Source organism: Danio rerio, chromosome 10 (assembly GCF_049306965.1).
Source record: "Danio rerio strain Tuebingen ecotype United States chromosome 10, GRCz12tu, whole genome shotgun sequence".
NCBI lineage: Eukaryota > Metazoa > Chordata > Actinopteri > Cypriniformes > Danionidae > Danio > Danio rerio.
The window spans coordinates 5,590,001-5,610,463 of record NC_133185.1 but is presented as its reverse complement, the minus strand read 5'-3'; the positions used below and the strand labels follow the sequence as shown (position 1 = coordinate 5,610,463).

General features: G+C 38.0%; 1 protein-coding gene across 34 annotated transcripts in view; it reads left to right on the top strand.

Moving 5' to 3' along the window:
• Positions 1-2: 2 nt before the first annotated feature.
• Positions 3-20,463, top strand: part of sec31a (SEC31 homolog A, COPII coat complex component) — a 43,447-nt gene continuing 22,986 nt past the window's right edge. For 18 of the 34 annotated variants that reach the window (XR_012385786.1, XR_012385784.1, XR_012385783.1 and 15 more), the window contains exons 1-16: positions 3-182; positions 1,393-1,472; positions 4,387-4,510; positions 5,719-5,917; positions 6,007-6,102; positions 8,430-8,570; positions 8,753-8,895; positions 9,845-9,944; positions 10,030-10,191; positions 10,797-10,949; positions 11,035-11,265; positions 11,360-11,434; positions 11,541-11,588; positions 15,932-16,082; positions 16,217-16,395; positions 18,433-18,559. Coding sequence is in view for 24 of the 34 variants with exons in the window: in XM_073913491.1 (XP_073769592.1) it covers positions 1,394-1,472; positions 4,387-4,510; positions 5,719-5,917; positions 6,007-6,102; positions 8,430-8,570; positions 8,753-8,895; positions 9,845-9,944; positions 10,030-10,191; positions 10,797-10,949; positions 11,035-11,265; positions 11,360-11,434; positions 11,541-11,588; positions 15,932-16,082; positions 16,217-16,395; positions 18,433-18,559 (2,008 nt within the window). In the remaining 10 variants the exon portion in view is untranslated. Of the gene's footprint in view, positions 183-1,392; positions 1,473-4,386; positions 4,511-5,718; positions 5,918-6,006; positions 6,103-8,429; positions 8,571-8,752; positions 8,896-9,844; positions 9,945-10,029; positions 10,192-10,796; positions 10,950-11,034; positions 11,266-11,359; positions 11,435-11,540; positions 11,589-13,443; positions 14,368-15,931; positions 16,083-16,216; positions 16,396-18,432; positions 18,560-20,463 lie in introns of all 34 variants that reach the window. The other 16 variants (XR_012385778.1, XR_012385777.1, XM_021479100.2 and 13 more) reach the window with 1 other exon arrangement.

Here is a 20,463-nt window from a genome sequence, read left to right as displayed (position 1 = left end):
TTGTGCCACGTTGATGGACAGCAGTGGGGACGTGGAATTGTGTCCATCTGCAGCCGGGCAAATCTCATACATTACGCACAAACCTCTCGGAGATCATAAAGTTAAACTGTTAATTCACTTTAACGCGCGTGTTTGTGCGTGGATGAATCTGTGCATGACTGCTGGAAACACGACAAGACAAGGTAAACACTTTTAAAAGTGAGAAAATCCTTCAATGATAGCTGCATTAGCCTCTCTGCTACAGTATTATCTGTTTTAAATGGACATTACCTCTAAAGACTGCACATCTCTTTCACCAGAACATGTCTGTTGGGAAAATCATATCTGTTATTATTCATAGCTGTGGTTTATTATGAAGTCCCGGTTAATCTTGGTCATGTTTGATTGTACAGTAACCTACAAGCTGTATTGTGTTATTATGTATCTGAAGAGTTAATTATTTATCCTCAGTTGAATATTGTTTAGATTTGTTTGTTTTTCGTGGCTTACTATTGTTTGACATTATGTTTTATTTTCAATGGAATTGCTTGTTTCGTTGTGTATTCAGGAGATCACAAGGGTCATAGCAGAACAATTGATAACAGTATTTAGGGAAGACACTAAAATTACATATTAAGGTGAAGTTGGCTTTACATTCAGATATTCAGACATTCTCCTCAATAAAATAATATCAGAAAAACATTCTTTGCAAATTTTAAATAGTGAAATCTTATTAGCAGCCAATGATGATCAAAGTACAGCATTGTTTACAGTCTATTAGATGGTGCTAATGTTGTTTTAAAGTCATACTTGCGTTATAATTCTGATTGAATATTCAAATTAGTGTGGTAAAAAATATAGAGTCAGTAAAATGAACGAATTACATTACATTACATTACAATTAAGCTAAAGTTGGTTTATATTCACACATTTGGAAAGTATTCTTTGCAGATATAGGGAAATCACATTAGCAGCTAATGACTATTCAAATATAACACTTACTGTTGTGCACTACTCAGTTAAATAGTGCTAATTAGGGATGCTCCGATCAGGATTTTTTGGAGCCGATACCGAATACCGATTCCTCTTCATGGTGATCAGCCGATAGAGAGTACTAATTCTAATACTTTGAGCTTTATACATTTACACTGCATAAATCACATCTCCCTCTAAGCATTATACTTAATCAGGGGTGATTTTAGGATATTAATTTTATTATTACATATTATTAAATAAATTAGGAAGGACCCATGGCAGCTATATTTACCTTCGGTTCCCTAGCCTCTATCTAGTTTGGTTTTTGGCCCTTCATAACAAAAAGTTTGGGAGACATTGGCTGTAAATGGAGACAAGTGTTAAAATAATCATAGCATATGACATATCCAATGATTAGAATTCTCTTCCTCATTTTAGGATGAAGCTGAAAGAAATTAACCGAACTGCTATCCAGGCCTGGAGTCCGGCTCAGCAGCACCCCATCTATCTGGCAGCAGGTAACCGGAATCAGTCACTGAATTAATTCCTTCAGACGTTGCCAAGCTCTTCCAATTAGACACAGTACAGATGACATGAGAAATTTCACGCTCATTAGCTTTAAGCAGTGAAAGATTGTACAAATATGCCATTTTATAAAACAGAACACCTGATATGGAAGTGGGTAAAGAACATTTAGACATAATCATCTTTAATTCTTTGACATGTTAAGCTTAAACTCTGCATGAAATCAACATTTACTGGTTTTTTTTTTGGTAGTGCAGTCTTAGTTATTTACAGTTATTCTGTAAATAAAGTTCAAGTTCAAGTTGATTCACTGTATTCAATGGTTTGTTTTGGTAGTCTTTAATCCAGTGGTTCTCAAACTGTGGTACGTGTACCACTAGTGGTACGCAGGCTTCCTTCTAGTGGTACGCAGAGTAATCCAATATCAATGTCATATGTACATGCAACATATATTTCAAAATTGATCAAAAATGGTTCATATATGAATATGATGACATATAGCCTATATTTATGAGGTCCAAGCAACATTTCCAGGTTTTTATTTATTTATTTTTTTACATATAAGCACAGTACAGTGTTAATGTTCAAACTATTTATAATGTTTAAAGTGGCTGATAATAATAAAAATTCTTAATAATAGTAGTTAATCTGTCACGATTTTAAACTGCAGAGTTGTAGCTGCCTTACTGGGCCTACTACGCTACTGTATTTCAATACTGGTCATTATGGTGGTACTTGGAGGGACAATTTTTTTCTGAGGTGGTACTTGGTGAAAAAATTTTGAGAACCACTGCTTTAATCAAAATCGAACAATGTTTTTGAACATTTCTCCAACTATAATTTTTTACAAAGGAGCTGTTGTGAGTGTTTTCACTAATGGCATCTCCCTTTGGTATGAGAATAGCAGTGTATCTGACAAGAACACCATTAAGAGGATCATAAAGTCAGCTGAAAGGTGTGTTGGAGTCAGAATGACATCTATCGAGGAACTATCTGTCTTGGGCAAATAGCATTTTAAGGGATCCAACCCACCCTGGCCATAGCCTGCTTACTCTTATGCCATCAGGCAGACGTTACAGAAGCCTGAGGAGCAAATCAGTGCGGTTTCTTGACAGTTTTTATCCTGTCATTATAAGACTTTTGAATAATACCACTTTTTAAACATTGTTGATAGCTAGTGTGAAAATAATAAATTAATAAAGAAATTGGTAATATTAAAACAAATGGTAAAATAGGTATTTAATTATTAAGATATTCTCTTCAGAGATTTTTTAAAATAGGTTATATCTTATATAACTATATTTTTATGGAATTATAAAAGCTTTTGTATCATGCTAGGATTTTAAAGTGATGTTTTTTTATGTTCTTGCTGGGTCTGTTGCAACGTAATTTCGTTCTGCATTGCAATTCCATTGTGATGTTTGGAATGACTTGCGTTGCATTTGAAGATTCGTAAGAATAGAGTGGTTCATTACAATTGCTCACCTACTTGTTCAGTGCTGGTTTTTTATACATTTTTATCATAGGAGTTTTAAAAAAGGTATGTGAAAGTTATTCACCAAACCATCCGGCTAATGATGTAAAAATATATATAAATAAAAATTTAACTGAGAGATAAAGGTATAAGACTGAAAAACAATCCAGTGAAGCACTGTTAAATGACATGCTTACATTTTCAGAAATTCACTATTTATTTAATGCCATTTATATATATATATATATATATATATATATATATATATATATATATATATATATATATATATATATATATATATGCAATATACCTGATTGTTTGTGTAAAAATATATCATTTTTTAAATAGCCATGAAACCATATAAGTATGGTTATTGCTGGTTTTATCTGTTGGGAAGAGGTAAAATTTGAAATTTTTACTGTTGATCATCAGTTGCAGTGCAAAAAAAAGCTTAGTTACTGGCTTAAAATTATATGGTTATATAGAGTTGTGTGTGTTTGTAAGTACGTGTTTTTCTGACATGTCAGGACACAAATCTGTATAATGACATGGGTATGACACAGGTATTACAAAAAAGAGGTGAAAAAATGAGGACATTGCTGACATCCTCATTTCTTAAAAAGCTTATAAATCACACAGAATGAGTTTTTTTCAGGGAGTAAACCAGTACACAGTCTCCTGTGATGGTTGGGTTTAGGGGTAGGTTGGGGTGAGGGCAAAACAATATATGGTTTGTACAGTATAAAATGAATCAAAACCTATGTAATGTACCCACTTTTCACAAAAACAAACGTGTGTGTGTGTGTGTGTGTGTGTGTGTGTGTGTGTGTGTGTGTGTGTGTGTGTGTGTGTGTGTGTGTGTGTGTGTGTGTGTGTGTGTGTGTGTGTGTGTGTGTGTGTGTGTGTGTGTGTGTGTGTGTGTGTGTGTGTGTGTGTGAGATCTTAGCGCAGTTACCTTGATATGTTTGCAGTAATAAGCAGCTCACCTCTCAGAACCGCTCTGAGTAAACAAAGTAAGCTTATTTATGCGCGCATACTCTAATATGTCGTTGCAGGGCAATCTAAAGGGTTAATGCTGCCAACTGATGATCAACAGTAAAAATGAAAGGTTTTACGTCTTCCTGACAGGGAAAACCTGCAACAATAAAGAATGCATGATTATGTGGTATCATGGCTTTGCAATCAACAAATGTCATTATAATTGATGTCAATGGTGCAAAAACAGCCACAGACATAATGAACGGGTTGTAAATTTGAAAAGTACATAAGGATCAAAAAACTGGGTGAGCTTTGAAGTTCATGATAATTTTTCTTTTAAATATTTACTTAAGGTAAAAAGAGATTTTGCTTCCATAACCCGTTTGAATGACAAATACCTGGTTAAAACGCAAAACCTCTGTAATTTAATCTAACGCTTATTATTGGTTCAGGTACCTCGGCACAGCAGCTCGATGCCACCTTCAGCACTAATGCATCACTGGAGATCTTTGAATTGGATCTGGCGGATTCTGCTTTGGCCATGAAGTCATGTGGATCTTTCTCTTCTCCACACAGGTACTGAGTTTGGCTAGCATAATGTGCTAATGGTTTACAGTTTCAGGCAAAGGAACTGTTCTGAACTGTTTTATCAGTTAAAAACGCTAAAAGTAATGTTTTTTTCTAGTTAATCACTGACAAGTGGAAAAGTGCTAAAACCCTCAAAGACCTCTGAAAATTCAGAATTTTATTTTTGAAAAAAAAAAACATCTGTTGAAACTTGCTAGCTGAGTGTTAATTTATGCTGGAAACATGCTAGCAACCTACTTAAAACATACTGTTAACACATTGTGTTTTAATATCCTCTTAGCGACATGCTGAAAGTTTTATAAGTGTGCTATATACAACAGTGTGCTAGCTGTGGGTTTACTTGTGCTACGGTGTGTTAAATTGTTTACACATTGATTTTAGGAGTTGTAATCTCTCACTGAAGTAGCAGAACGCTAAATAAAACAACCTTTAGATCAGGGGTGCTTAACCCTGGCTGCGTCCAAAACCGCATACTTCCATACTACATAGTACGCTAAAATCTGTATGAGAGCCGCGTAGTATGTCCAAATTCATAAAATTCGAAAATCAGTATGCGAGAAATACCCGGATAACTTACTACTTCCGGCGAGATTCTGGAGTGCGCATCCCATGCACGCTGCGCTATCCCATAATGCCCTGCGAGAGAATTCATGAATAGAAGTGAAGCGACGCAACTGACGCAGGTAGGTCACGTGACCATGTCAAAGTGGCGGATGTAGTACATCCGAATTCCATTCATACTTTTCACATTCAAACTTTATAGGATGCACTTTTCTAACGGCCGAGTAGTACGTTTAAATTCAAATGCAGTACCTACTGAGTAGTAGGCGGTTTCGGCCGCCGCCCCTGTTCCTGGAAATCGACCTTCCTAAAGAGTTCAGCTCCAACCCTGATCAAACACACCTGAATCAATTGATTAGGACCCGAACAGCACTTGATAATTACAGGCAGGTGTGTTTGATATGGGTTGCAACTGAAATCTGCAGGAAGGTCGATCTCCAGGAACAGGGTTGGTCCCCGCTGCGTTAGATGTTAATCTGTCTTTTGAAATGGAGAGTTATTCTAAAGTTATACAAAACTGACGTCATTAGATGTTTGATTATATAATAATAAAAAAAAAACATTACTTAATGTTGTACTTTCTCAAAGTCAGTTAATTTTGAAATCTTGTAGTAACCTTTTTGTCCAATTTCTAGATACCACAAGCTAGTCTGGGGTCCGCATGGCATTGAAAACCAGGGCTTGCCATCCGGCGTTCTCATCGCTGGAGGGGAGAATGGCAATATTATCCTCTATGACGCCTCCAAAATTATTGCTGGCGATAGTGAAGTGATCATTTTACAGAGTGAAAAGCATACAGGAGCAGTAAGAGCTCTTGACGTCAACTCATTTCAGGTAATCACTTCTTGCAAGAACATTTGTAGGTGTAGTTCTGATTAATGTGTAAATGTAAATGACTCTTTTTTTTTTTTTCTTTAACTTAGTCAAACCTTGTGGCGTCTGGTGGAAATGAGTCCGAAATCTACATTTGGGATTTGAACAACTTCAGCTCCCCAATGACACCAGGACCGAAAACACAAGTAAAAACACATCTAATTATTTACTCTTAAGACATCCTGTAGTTTTGTTTAATATTCTGCAATTTTATTGTTTATATTAAGAATGCACTGATAGGATTTTATTTGAGCCAGTTTCAGCAAAACTCTTTCGGCTGATAGAGATAATATATTGGTCAGTTGCATACAGTACTAAACCGTGCTTGTTAGGTAGTTTTTCTCCATTAGGTACATTATATTGAACATTAATCGGATGCATTTAACATTGAACTGTCTAAACTTTTAACAGAGGCCAAGTTAAGATGACAAAAATTACATTATGACAATCTTCTAAGGTCATTTTTGCTATTCAGAGTTTCTTTTAACAACAGCCAGTACTATTGCTATAATAGTGTAAATTCTAAATTTTACTGCTCCAGAAAAGTACTCAGTTTAGCTCATTCCTGCGCTTTAGCATGGTGCTCAGCAGCTGCTTAACTTTCCCCATGCACGTATGACATTTTGTACCTATTAGATGCAGGTCTGATATCTTGTACAAGTTACATTTAGTTTTTTGCAACTCATGTTGAACCATTGTCAAAACCTGATTAAAACCAGTTCATTTCAATTGTTCCCAGTGTATCTTAAGACATGCACTATCTGACAAAAGTCTTGTTGTTGATCCCAATTGTAAGAGCAACAGATGATAACTTGACTTCTAGTTGATCGTTTGGAAAAGTGGATTGAGTATGTCTGGGGTAAGATGAAGGAGGAGGTTTTGAAAATGAACCCAAAGAATCTTGATGAACTCTGGGATGTCCTGCAAGAACGCTTTCTTTGCCATTCCAGATGACTTTATTAATGAGTTATTTGAGTCATTGCCGAGATGTATGGATGCAGTCCTTCAAGCTCATGGGAGTCGGACACAATATTCATTCTTTTTTTCACTGCACCATCACTTTATATTCTATACTGTTTATTATTTCTGTTAAGGGATGGGACTTTTATCTAAGTAAAGTCAGACCTTACTGTCCTAATTATATAATTAAAAATCAAGGCATGATTGTATTTTATTGTGGTAAATTAAGTGTAATCTAGAGGCCTTTGTCTTTTATAAAAGCCACTTCTGATATCAAATGATCAACTAGAAGTCAACTTATTATTTGTTGTTCTTAAATCTTGCATAAGCGACAAGATTTTTGTCAATTAGTGTACTATTGCACTAAATTTTGTGGTTTTAAATTGTCACTAATAGAAAACATCAAACTACCAGTGGAGACTCACACATAGGGACTTATGGCTTTTATTAGAATCGATACAACTCTCATTTTAACCAATAAAATCATTTCAAAATATGTAAGAATTTTTTTTTTAAATAATTTTTTTGCTTTATTTTTATTTTAGCAGTGCTGAACTCTTTTATCAGGTTGAATCCAGTATCTAATATAAATCTTTATCCAGTAAATAAATACAGGGTTTATACGTTCATGGAAAACCTGGGAAAGTCATGGAATTTTGACATGGCATTTTCCAGGCCTGGAAAAGTTTTGGAAAAACGGAAAAACCACAAGGTTTTGGAAAGTGATCGAAATTACACTTGCATTAAGTCATTTAGCAGACATTTTTGTCCAAAGCGACTTAAGCTGCGGTGACACTAGAGCTATGGTTGTATGGCGCTGCGAAAAGGGAAAAGGGGCGGGGTTAAACAATGTGATTAGACATTAATAAAAGTGAGCGATTGCTCCAAATTTAAAATTTCTTATTTTAAATGATCTTCTATTGGTATCACGCAATCACCTGATGTGATTTCGCAGGTAAGATTACTCCAAGCTTATACTTTTGAATGCAGTGGAATGGGAAGCTTGTGTTTCTGTTTCTGCCGCATTCGCATGCCTATGAATGGAAATCTATGGAGCGATAAGTACAGTGTGATCAGGACTTTATAATAGAAGTAGTTTAACCTACTATTGCTAGTTTAACAAACTAATAACATCATCTAAAATTAGTTTGACAAATATCTGTATATTGGAATTGTCGGTTAGTTGTTTTAACTTTTTTTTTTTCCTGGCCAAAACATGCTCTCACATTATTAGTGCTGTGTAAGCATCATCTATTTTACATGCATATAAAAATAAATTGAAACTATCGTGTGTTTTATGACATGCTGTAATAAATTTGACTGTTTATTATGGTGTACCGCATCATGAAAATTGACTTGAAAGTCCTGGAATTTTTGAAGTAAAATGTGTATAAACCCTGTAAATATCCTACAGACTTGCATATAAAAGGGAGCTCCCATATTTCTTGGTTGTGATGTCTGTCATGGGAAAGTAAGCATCCTTGTTTAAATTTGACTTTGCTGTTTGTTTTAGCCTCAAGAGGACATCAGCTGTGTTGCGTGGAACAAACAGGTGCAGCACATCCTGGCCTCAGCCAGTCCTAGCGGAAAGGCTTCAGTCTGGGATCTGAGAAAGAACGATTTAATCATCAAAGTCAGCGATCACAGCAACAGGGTTTGTCTTGTTACTCTTATTTCTCTCACTTTTACTTTAGGTTTTCTAATTGAATTGATTTACTTGCATTAGGAATATGTAATAACTAGATGTACTTCACTATAGGCAATGAATATAGGTAGTTTCCTTCCTTGTTTGTGTCAGTATTACCGTCATGTTTGTGTTCATGACGTGATTTTTAGATGCACTGCTCTGGTCTGGCCTGGAATCCAGAGGTGGCCACTCAGCTGGTTTTGGCTTCTGAAGATGACCGAATGCCAGTGATTCAAATGTGGGATCTGCGCTTCGCAACGTCCCCTCTCAAAGTGCTGGAGAACCACACAAGGTAGAAAAAAAAAACATTTAATCAGTTTACCAGCAGATACTGTTACGCCCCATTCACACGGAGCTTCAGCGTCAACGCTTGACTGAAGTTGGGGCTGAAGCAATCGTCATAGAAGCGTCAGCCAATTAAATTCAGTCAGCAATAGGCCACTGTCTAGCTGGTGTATTTGCATACGGCGATCTGATTGGCTGACGCTTCCGTCGGCGCTTGAAAAGTTGAGCTAGTCCCAACTTCTGCAGCAAGCAACGCCTCTAAAGCAGCGTCGACAGATCCACAATGCAGTTAAGCAACGCCTGACGTCACCTATTCAAAGTGAATGGAAAGGGTTGTCGCTGTCACCCCGTGTGAATGAGGCATTAGGGAGCATTCAATACCAGACACGGCTCTCAGGAATGTTTTTTAAAAAGCCTTCACCGAAATTTGGTCAGCGTCAAGCTGTCTGTGATCGTCTTTCAGGCTAGTGTATTTGGTGTGTTCAACACATTGCCTCTTGTTGGGTTAATGTTGGATTGAATTGGACCAATTCATCATGTAGAATCAGTCTTGTATGAAGACAGCACTCTGATTGGCTGTTCAGCAACGAATCAGAGTGTAAGGTAAAGAAGGTAAATCGCATTATAATGGACTACCACAAGACCAAGAGCTATCCAAGAGCTGTGCCACGTTTAAAGTCATTTAAATCCCCCTTCTTTGCTATTCTGATGCTCAGTCTGAATTCCAGCAGATCATCTTGATCACATCAAAATTGCTCAAACAATTGCACTTCTTGTCATATGATTAGCTGATTAAATATTGGCATTTACCAGCAGTTAAATGGGTGTAGCTAATAAAAAGTCTTGTGACTATAGTCAAGAAAAATTCTACACAAAGTCACACAGTGGCATTTGCTTTAATATATTGAATTTAGGACTCATTTTAATTGCATTATTTCTTTATATGTGTGCTTCAGGGGTATCTTGGCCATAGCGTGGAGTGTAGCGGATCCAGAACTCCTTCTGAGCTGTGGGAAAGACAACCGGATCCTCTGCTGGAACCCAAACACGGCTGAAGTGAGTATTTATTTTTCTTAAAAAAATACTGTTAAATACTTTGATCCCCGTAACATATTAAATGTCTGTTCGTTCCTGGTACCAGGTCCTGTATGAGCTGCCCACCAGTACTCAGTGGTGTTTCGATATCCAGTGGTGCCCAAGAAACCCAGCTGTTCTGTCTGCTGCTGCTTTTGATGGCCACATCAGTATCTACTCCATTATGGGAGGAAGCAATGACAACGCCAATAATTTGCAGGCTGATCAGGTACAAGTAAATTCAGAACCTGTCCACACGAGCATGGGTATTCTCAAAATCTCTTCTACACGGTTTGACCATACGTCCTCATGAAAATGCAATATCATGTGACTGAAACCGAAACTCTCTGAAGACTCCGGCAAGGGTGAAGATTTTGAGAAACTCTGGTTACGGTGTGGTCGAGTGGCCACTAATCCACTTTGACTCATGATATTATTGTGTGTGCTGTTTTCTCCTTTTTGATTGGCCTACATGGCTTTGTTCATGCTGGTTTCACACCAAATATTGATTGAGGCGAGTTCCGCAAATGCATTCTGCATCGTTTGGCTGTTTGCATTGACTTTGTATGTAACTTACTCACATGAATACTCTGTGGTCAGTGTGAACTGTGCATAAAAGGCTCTTATTACCACCTGTTGGTTTGGCCCTTAACAGTTTATCACAGTGCATTTTCATGTGGACAGATGTTTTTTTTTTTTTTTAATGAAGGCAGAGAAAGCTCAGTTTATAAGAATATCTTTGTACGTGTGGATGGGCTCAGTATACAAGATAACGCTCTTAAGCTAGCATGAACATCTTCTCACAGTCGATCCTGATGTGTTTTGGATCAATAGTTAAGTAGCTCATTTGGAAATATGGATCCATTTGGGACGGGGAAGACATTGCCACCGTTACAACTGCCCCAGCAAACGTCCCCCCAGAGCACCATCACACCTCTGAAGAAACCTCCAAAATGGATCCGTAGACCAGTTGGAGCATCTTTTGCTGTAAGTGGCTCTAAATCTAGCATTGCACATTGAATATGCACTAATAAATGTGCTTGTTCTAAATCTGCTTTGTTTTTGTGAACAGTTTGGTGGGAAACTTGTTACTTTGGACAACATTAAGCCAACTGCTCAACAGCCCCAGCAGACTGCTGCTCATGTTGTTCACATCAGTCAGGTTGTGACGGAAACAGATTTCATTCATCGATCAAACCAACTCCAGACGACTCTCAATGCTGGAAATTTTCTTGAGTACTGCCAAAACAAGATTGAAACTGTTCAGAATGAATTTGAGAGGACTGTTTGGTCATTTCTGAAGGTAAGACACTCGATTAAGAATGCTTAATTGTGTGCACAGGAACAGGTTAGGTAACTTTCTATCAGAGTTGTAACCAATAGATTCATCTTTTTAGGTAAACTTTGAAGAAGATGCACGACTGAAATATTTGGAACTTCTAGGATATGAGAAGGAAGAGCTCGCCTTAAAGGTGTTGTGTTCATTATTTGTAAATTGATTTGTAGTGTAAATGCCTGAGATTCTTTCTCTGTGTGTCAGAGTTTTGGACTTGATTCATTTTTGGTTGTGGATTTCAGATTGCATCAGCGTTAGAAGGAAATTGCAAACCTAAAGAGGCCGATATGGTAAGTGGACCAATCATTGGGTTCTATATAACGGTTCCAGGTTTCTATCTTTGCAACTTGTTCAGGTAACCTCGGAATCCAATTTCAAAAATTGCTTTTTGAGATCACAAAAAGAAGATTTATTTTTACTAAACAAGAGCAAAATAACTTTTGTTTTGTGCGCTTCCTAGCAAGGGGAAATGAAAGTTTTGAAGAAGAAGCTTCCTTATTGGAAAAATTTGGAACTTGAACTTGACAAACTAAGGGTGCTTTCACATCTGTAGTTCGCTTCATTTGGTCCGGACCAAGGACAATAAATGATACATTGTTGCATCTTCTGCCGTCTGTGGGTCGTTTTCAAACCACACTGCTGGCTTTGGTCCGAACCAGTTGAAACGAACCAAAATGCAGTCATCTGACAAAATCCACATCTCTCATTGGCCAGATGTTGTTGAACGTATTTCCTAAACTTTTATTGATTGGTCAGAATTCACGTGCGGGAAAAGGCCAGTGAACTCCTGCAGGTAAACAAAACCTTTTACCCTGGAGGGACGACTGCGTTGGCTGATTGCATGCCTGCTTTAGACAAACTATACATTACGAAAATGAAGCGCGACTGCGGCTGGAAAACAGTGTTTAATGCATCGCTCGTCACTTCAGCAGGAGGCGTGAATTAATCGAGCTAAACTGCGACATGGTCATCTTGCGGAAATATTACCAACGATCCATCAGGTTAATGTTTTCCCCTCTCTCTCTCTGTTGGTAAAGCGCTGTCAACAAATATTTTTCCTCCATATCCCATAATGCACAGCGCATGCGCCTACGGCAGCTGAATTAGTCCAAAACGCGCAGTACTTTTTGCGTTAGGACCTTTACGGATCATATTCTCACCACAAACGAACCGCTCCAGGGTTCGTTTGAAAGTGTACCGAGACCACCTCTTCAAGCAGGTCTCGGTACGCTTATTTGGTCCGCTTTTGGTGCGCACTCGAGTACGATTGCTGCATTCTCACCTGCCCAAACGAACCGTACCAAAAGGGGAAACGAACTCTAGTGCGATTCAATCGAACTAAATAAGGCAGGTGTGAAAGCACCCTTAGAAATCAGTAAACCAAATTAAGTGGAAACCTCAGGAAAGTCTGAATTGTAAACAATATTTTGTTACCAGCAAACTGATAAAACCTTTATTTGCACCTTGACCCTTAACAGTTGCTTAGTCAGACATTTAAAACCCTGTTTTTAGCTGTAATTATTAGGTGCTTTGTTAAGTACTGTTCACTTTTGTGGGCTTTTCCACTGTTCCATTCACTCTCAGAAATAAAAGTACAAGAGCTGTCATTGGGATGGTACCTTTTCAAAAGGTACAAATTTGTACCTTAAAGGTGCATATTAATACACCAAGGGTACATATTAGTTCCTAAAAAATACAAAAGTGTACCTCTTAAAATTCGTAGGTACTAATATATACTTTTGAGGTACCAATAAAGACCCTTCAAGTAAAAATGTGTACCATTTGAAAAGATACCACCCCAGTGACAGCTTTTGTACTTTTATTTCTGATAGTGCACCTAGTACCTGGAACTTTTTTGTACCACCTTGGGTGAGGTTCCAGGCATGTGATGCTAGACATGTACAAGGAGAAACGGATGCAATGAATCCCCAGGATTAATTAATAGTGGGTAATTATGGTCCGTCAAGCAGGATAACGTCTGGATTCTGTTTACCGTGTAACCCAGGGTTAAACTTTCAAGTGTGAAATACCATAAAGAATGAAATCTTTACTGCCTCTTCACATTAGCATCACTTTTTCTCTGTATTAATCATGTGTTTTCAATCTTTCATTGCTTCCATTTCATCAAATCCATCATGTGTGAAGCTTTCCATCATCCCTGCCTCCATTCCTCTTCAGCATACCACTCCTGCTCCTGACCCGCTGTCAGACCCTTTGCCTGACATTAGTAATAACCCTGAACCAGTCCTTGAAACTCAGTCAGAGCCTGATCCTGATGCTTTGCTGGTTCAGCCTCGGATTGAGCCTAAATATGCAAGTCCTCCAAACCTTGAGCTACACCTTCAGTTTGTAAATGACCCTATTTTTGAGTCCACAACTGTCCCCAGTGCCAATACCTTACAACCTCACTCCCAAACTTTAGTGGACTTCACCCCACCAGTAGATCTCACCACCCTCTTTGACCTGACACCTCCAGTTGATCTCACCCACTCCTTTGACCAGACACCCCCAGTGGGCATTGCTGCTCCTGTTGACATTGTAACACAGGTTGGTCCTTCTGGGCAAGTTTCTTCACCTGAAGAGCAGTTGGATTCTCTGCCTCTCCTTACACCTTCGACTTGTCCTCAAGAGTCCAATCTGGCTCTGGAGTCTACTGATCTACTGCTGCCTACTGAATCTACTGCCACAATGGTGCCACACCAGTCTTCATGTGGTGCAACAACAGTTGAGTTTCAACAATCCGTGCCAATCACAGAGCAAGGATTTGGAGTAGTGCAGACTGAGTATCTTGAGCCTGCACAAGCATCTACTATAGGGTTACATTTAGCATCAGGATGTGACCCACTGGATGCTCCTGGCCTTTCTCCAGACATCTTGCCTCAAGAAGCTGTGTCTATGCAAGTATTAAATGTTGACCCTCAACTACCAACACAAGAATCTGACTTGATGATATCTGTGGCTGATCTTCTGAACGTTAGTGACTGCAAGCTAGAGTTGCAAGTTGAAGATGTTTTGGGTGGTGATGACCCAAATAATGGCAGGGCTAAAGAGGAAACGAAACTGGACGAGGTACCTTCACCATGTTGAGAAATACTCCTGCTCTTGTTGCAGCATCCCTGTGTGACAGAGTGTATATATATATATATATATATATATATATATATATATATATATATATATATATATATATATTTGGAATCAAATTATATAAACTGGACAAGATGCAGGGACAGAAATTTCAAGAAACGTTAAATTGTTCCCTCTGAAACTTGCAGTCTCACACAGGAATGTTGGCATTGTAGTTTTTTTTTGTTGTAGATTTGAGTATTGCGACTAACCTCAACCAAGGCTTTTAGTCTTGTGGCAATATGCATGTACTTTGTCTACCTTTTTGGGAATTGAGTACATGGAGAATCTGCATGATTGTACTACAATGGGTGGTAGTCGACTAACAAATGTAGTCATTTGGGCATTCTATGAATGATATTGATATTCTCATGTTTCACTTAGTATGTCATTAGGGGCACATTTCATGAGTACTTATAGTCTCTTAGACTTGCAATGGTCACTGAGCGCACATGACCTCTACATCCACAACGACCTAGAACAGGTGTCTTCAATTTAGGTCCTGGAGGGCCAATGTCCTGCAAACTTAAGCCCCAACTTACCTGAACACACCTGCCTGGAAGTTTCAAATATACCTAGTAAAGCCGCGGTCACACTGGACTTGTCTCCCCATAGACCTCCATTGATATGCACGCAAATGCGTCAGACCGGAAACGCAAGGTCATGCGTCAAGTTTCGCTGGTTGCTGTGGTGCAAAGTTCAAGCTTGGTGAAGCTAAACTCTCATAGACACTGGTCCTCCATGACAGAGTTTGGACACCCTTGGCTTAAAGTGACATTTAAAGGCTTAACTAGGTTAACTAGGCAGGTTAGGGTAATTAGGCGAGTTAGTGTATAACGATGGTTTGTTCTGTAGACTATTGAAAAATATATAGCTTAAAGTGGCTAATAAGTTTGACCTTAAAATGGCTTTTAAAAAATTAAAAACTGCTTTTATTCTAGCCGAAATAAAACAAATAAGACTTTCTCCAGAAGAAAAAAACATTATCAGACATACTGTGAAAATGTCCTTGCTCTGTTAAACATCATTTGGTAAATATTTGAAAAATATATATATATATTTAAAGGGTGGCTAATAATTCTGACTTCAACTGTACGTATACTTGTGTAAATTTTTTTCTACTGTGGCTAAAGAGCATGTGTGCTAATGCTGCAGATGGATGACATTGCACTATTGTACTGGTAAAAAGATGGCAGAACAAGAATGATAGTTTTACAAGACATCAGCATCTTTCATTTTTCAAGTGGTTTGAAACACTGGAATAGAGATAATTTTAGCTGTGCTTCTGACAAATCGATGGGTTCAGTTAAAGAGCAAACATTTATCATTTGAAGTGAGGAAAAACTGCAGCAGCAAACAGTCCTATTTGAATAGAGTATTTTGGATATTTGCTTGGGATGCATGTTAGTGGTTTAAATGGTGGCTTAAAATAGTAAATGCCATACTTGGTTAATAATTGAATAACTGACAGGTAGCAAACATTTACATTTAGTTTTTTCTTATCCAGGATAAGGAGGAAGTCCTCGCAGAGGAAGAAGCAGATTCCGACCTGGATGATATTCCTGTTAACGAGGAAGAACCTGTTGTTGAAGAGACATCCAACACAGAAGTTCCTCCTGCTCCAGCTTCAGACGCCATTAACCTCAAAGTTAGCCAGGGCAAGTGTCTGTATTAGTATCTTAATATTAATAAATCTCTTAGCATATGACATGTTTAGCATCAAATTATGTAAGAGCTGATTGGTTTATTCATTCTGTTTTATTGTTCAATTTTTTATTGTATATTGTTTTAGATATTGATGGACTGATAACTCAAGCGCTGCTCACTGGTGATTATGAAGCTGCTGTTAATCTCTGTCTCCATGATAACCGAATGGCTGACGGCATCATCCTGGCCATTGCTGGTGGTCCTGAGCTTCTGGCAAAGACTCAGAGGAAATACTTCTCCAAAACTGAAAGCAAAATCTCCAAGGTAAGGTACCACTGTATAAACAATGTGTTTTCTCTATGATATCTTAATTATACTAGTTATAATATGTATTTTTTCTTCATATTTAGATCAGACCAGAGACTAATCTTTTTGTTTCCTTTTTGCGATTTATTACATTAATGAAATTTGACACGATATGCAATATTGAATAGCATTGGTCAATGACCAATGGTCACGAAACACCAAAACACATGTTTTGAGCTGTTGACAGTCATATATGTGTCCGACGCTGCTAAAAACTCTATTAGGACACACATATTTCACTAAAAAGTGAAAATTGGTTGTTTTTCCAGCAAATTCTTCCGGTTTGAAACTAATTTTTGAAAGCCGAGTCAAGCCGATTAGATCCTTGCGTGTAATCCAGCGTCTAGAATGGCTACAGATTTGGTAACTAAGCAGTCAGTGGTCTTTGTTTATTCAGATGGCAGAGTTAGTTAGTGTAGTCAGCAGTACTCTTTCGGTGTTTAAAGACAGACCTTAGTCAAATGTATTTAGTTATTAAGTTTAAAGTATGTTAATATCACTATAATATAAATGGACTGAAAGATCCGCTGTAAATGTTGCTCTCTGAGTGTAAACACTGCAATCAAACTTTTGCCTCGCATCCAATATCTCGTTTGTCACGGGGGGCATGCAAGAAATGTTCCTGAATAAAAGTGAAAGTTTCAAACTGCAGTTTCACAAATTAATCATTTGCCAAATAATTCGATTACTGATGTCCATGTAAACAGTCACTGTCTCAAGCCTGGTTTATACTTCTGCGTCAAGTGACTGGCGTAACCCTCGGCGTATGCAACGCGCGTAGCTGTGCATTTTATACTTCTGCGCGCTGTCTCTGTCGGTCTGCATTAACACTTCCGAAACGCTAGTTGGCAGTAAGGTGTAAATGTTCCTCTGTGTCGAGTTTCTTCGCTGCTGTTTTGCTTTTCCTGAACACTTCCGGGATGTGTTCAGTGGCTCAAACTCGCTCATTTTGAGGCAGGAACCGGCGGACGTGCAACAACTTTAACTATGAGGTAAACACAAAACAAAACTTTCCATCCGGAGCTCCTTCACGGGACTCCACACTTGTAAACAATCGCTCCATTGGGCTCAAGCCATTCGCGCGGCTCTCGGTCCCGCCCAGACTCGTGAGCGCTACCAAGCCGACCAATCACAGAGCTTGCACTACGCATCGTTGCAACGTGTAGTTACATTTTTTGAGAGTTGCATGTCAGCAACGACCACGGCGTAGGGCTATGCTTCAACGCCGTAGCATACGCCGCCATTTGACGCAGAAGTATAAATCAGCCTCCCCTGCATCTGTGTGTTTGTTTTGCCTCTGTGAAAATCAGCGTGTGCCCAAACGGAACCTCCCATTTTTATGCAAACTCTTTTCTCTTTCCCTCCCTTGACACTCCCATCTAAACAGAGCTAGACACACCCACTTTCCTGATTTATTTATTTATTTTTCCAAACTAGAGGTTTGAAAACATTCTGCTGACACAGAGGGGTTACCATGCCCTTTAAATGTTTATTATAAAACAATTTTTCAGTCCTTTTTCTGATTGTTAAGCATCAATCAAAAAGCGGTTGTAATGTATTTTACAAGCGTACACCTTTGACTTCATTATATCAGTAATGCTGCGTTATATTCTATACTGCTGCGTTTGTGTTGCTCTATAATCACTCATTAGCATCTACAACCTTTTCTGTAGAACTGCATTGTTTTGTGGAAGACTGATGTATTAAAGTCTGTGAAATCAAAATTTACAATGTTCATTTTGCTAGCGCACATTTTTTTAAGGGGAACAAGCATTGTAAATATAAGACCTGCACATGTGACGCATATATGGAATAACCATTTTACAAGCCCCGCAAATCTGTGGCTGATAGTGAATTACCACCTTTTTAGCTGTTTTAAATTCACTGTAAACCACGGCCCCACAGGGCTGTTTATTCTAAATGTTTGATATTGTACTGCTGCTGGTTTAAACTTGTACATGATCTGTTTAATGACATTATCTCAATGTGTTTTAGCTTATTAGCGCTGTGGTGATGAAGGACTGGTTGGACATTTTGGAAACCTGTGACCTCCAGAACTGGAAGGAAGCTTTGGCTGCGGTCATGACTTACGCCAAGCCAGAGGAGTTCTCTGCACTCTGTGGTGAGTCTGTTATACTGTCGAAAACATACAGTCCCTTAAGTCCCATACAATCCCTTAAACCCAACGTATACTTTTTGTTTTGTTTTTACTTGCACATTAGTGTATGCTCACTGTGGCTTTCAAATTGTACACACACAGAGGTGCAAGGAAACATCCTTGTCCAGTATCTGAGCTTTTGTTTCTCTAGCACAGTGGTGTCAAACCCAAACTTGTACAGGGCCACACTGAGTGTTGCGAGTAAAGTCAGGGGCCATACATCCACATTTAAAAAAAACTATTTATTGGAGAAAATGAAAGTGTATTAACAAATGTAGAAAATCTCTTACACTTCATTAAACCACGTTTATCATAATAGTAAGGTTTTACATTTAATTTGTGTCACCACAGGCTTTATGTCTATCAAAACCTGAAATAAGGTCTCTAACCAATATAAGCATAAAACAGTACAGTAGGCTAGCATAGAACTGTAGTCTACTTTAAAAATTATTTCATATTCAGAAAAAACTGATGATAAAACAAAACGCCAACAACTGATATACCACATTGTAACAAGCAACAGATGGTTTTCGATATGAAATTATTGAACTTATTCTTTTAACTTTAAAAAGGCAACCTTATCATGAAATGATCTATGCCAACTGTCGATGCTTACAACTGAACTTGTGGATTTCAGAGGAAAAAAATTCAAGCAATACATTTATTAGTAGGCTATTAAAAATAAATGGTAGCCTATATAAAAAATGGAAAGAAATCGTATTATTTAGATTATTTTGCTCCAAAGGACACTTGCACTGGGCTTACATGCCAAACCTAAGAAAATTAGGGATTTTTACCAGCCATTCTGCATCTTTTCATAGAAACAATCTCATCTATTTTAGGTGTAATGTCCTGTGCCATGGCTACCTTCATCCTAGACGCAATATGGTGGTCTGTGAGGCGGGATCTGTGGGATGTTTTGGTCAGCTTCATTATAGGGAACATTTATTTACATGGGTATTTCACCTTGGTTGAAATTGACGATTTTCGATGTCCACTTTGCGTTTTTTTTTTTTGACATTGTGCTAGTCCCAGAAATATTTGACCTTGTTTACATTTAGTGTAACGTTATGCTAACGTCTAAATTAGTGAGTAGGGTAAAGCACAACAGCACCACCTGCGTCTCAATATTGTAATTGTCACAGACCTAATATTTAAAGCGGGCACGGGCCACTTGAACTTCATTACAAAAACTTGTTGTCGGGCCTGATTAAATGATTTGACGGGCCGCATTTGGCCCGCGGGCCTTGTAATTGACACATGTGCTCTAGCAGAAATGATTGATAAAAATGTCTTTGTACTAATTTAAGGTAGACTTGTCAATAACTTTGTGGATGTTTTTTGCTTTGTTTTTGCCTTTATCGGTAGTGTTTTTGTTCTTGTTCTGTCCTCCTAATTTCCTAATTTCCTCCTAATTAAAAAAATGTTCAGTTTTTCAGTGAAACTAAGGCTGCATTTACACTGCAGATCTTGATGGTCAATTCCGAATTTTTTGACTGTATCCGATTTTATTTTTTTATTTTTATTTATTTATTTATTTATTTTTTTGCTGACCTGCTTACATCATCTTTTAAAAGTGACTCGTATCCGATTGTCTGAATTTTCACAGCACACGGCAAAGGCGCAATGACAGGAAAAAAAGAGCGGGCGCTGGCCAACAGCTGATAATTAAAAAGTGCTCTTTTCTCTATTCCTGTATGTAATCTGTTTGCAGCTTTTGTCAAGCTGTTTTACTATAGTTTATGACAAAGACTCTCATTTGTCCATCTTCTTTTGATATATAGGCTTTTTAAAACCTTTAGGCATCTTAATGTAATGTCCATGGCGTAATTTATGCTTGTGATGTCTGCACTAGTTTTATATTAGTT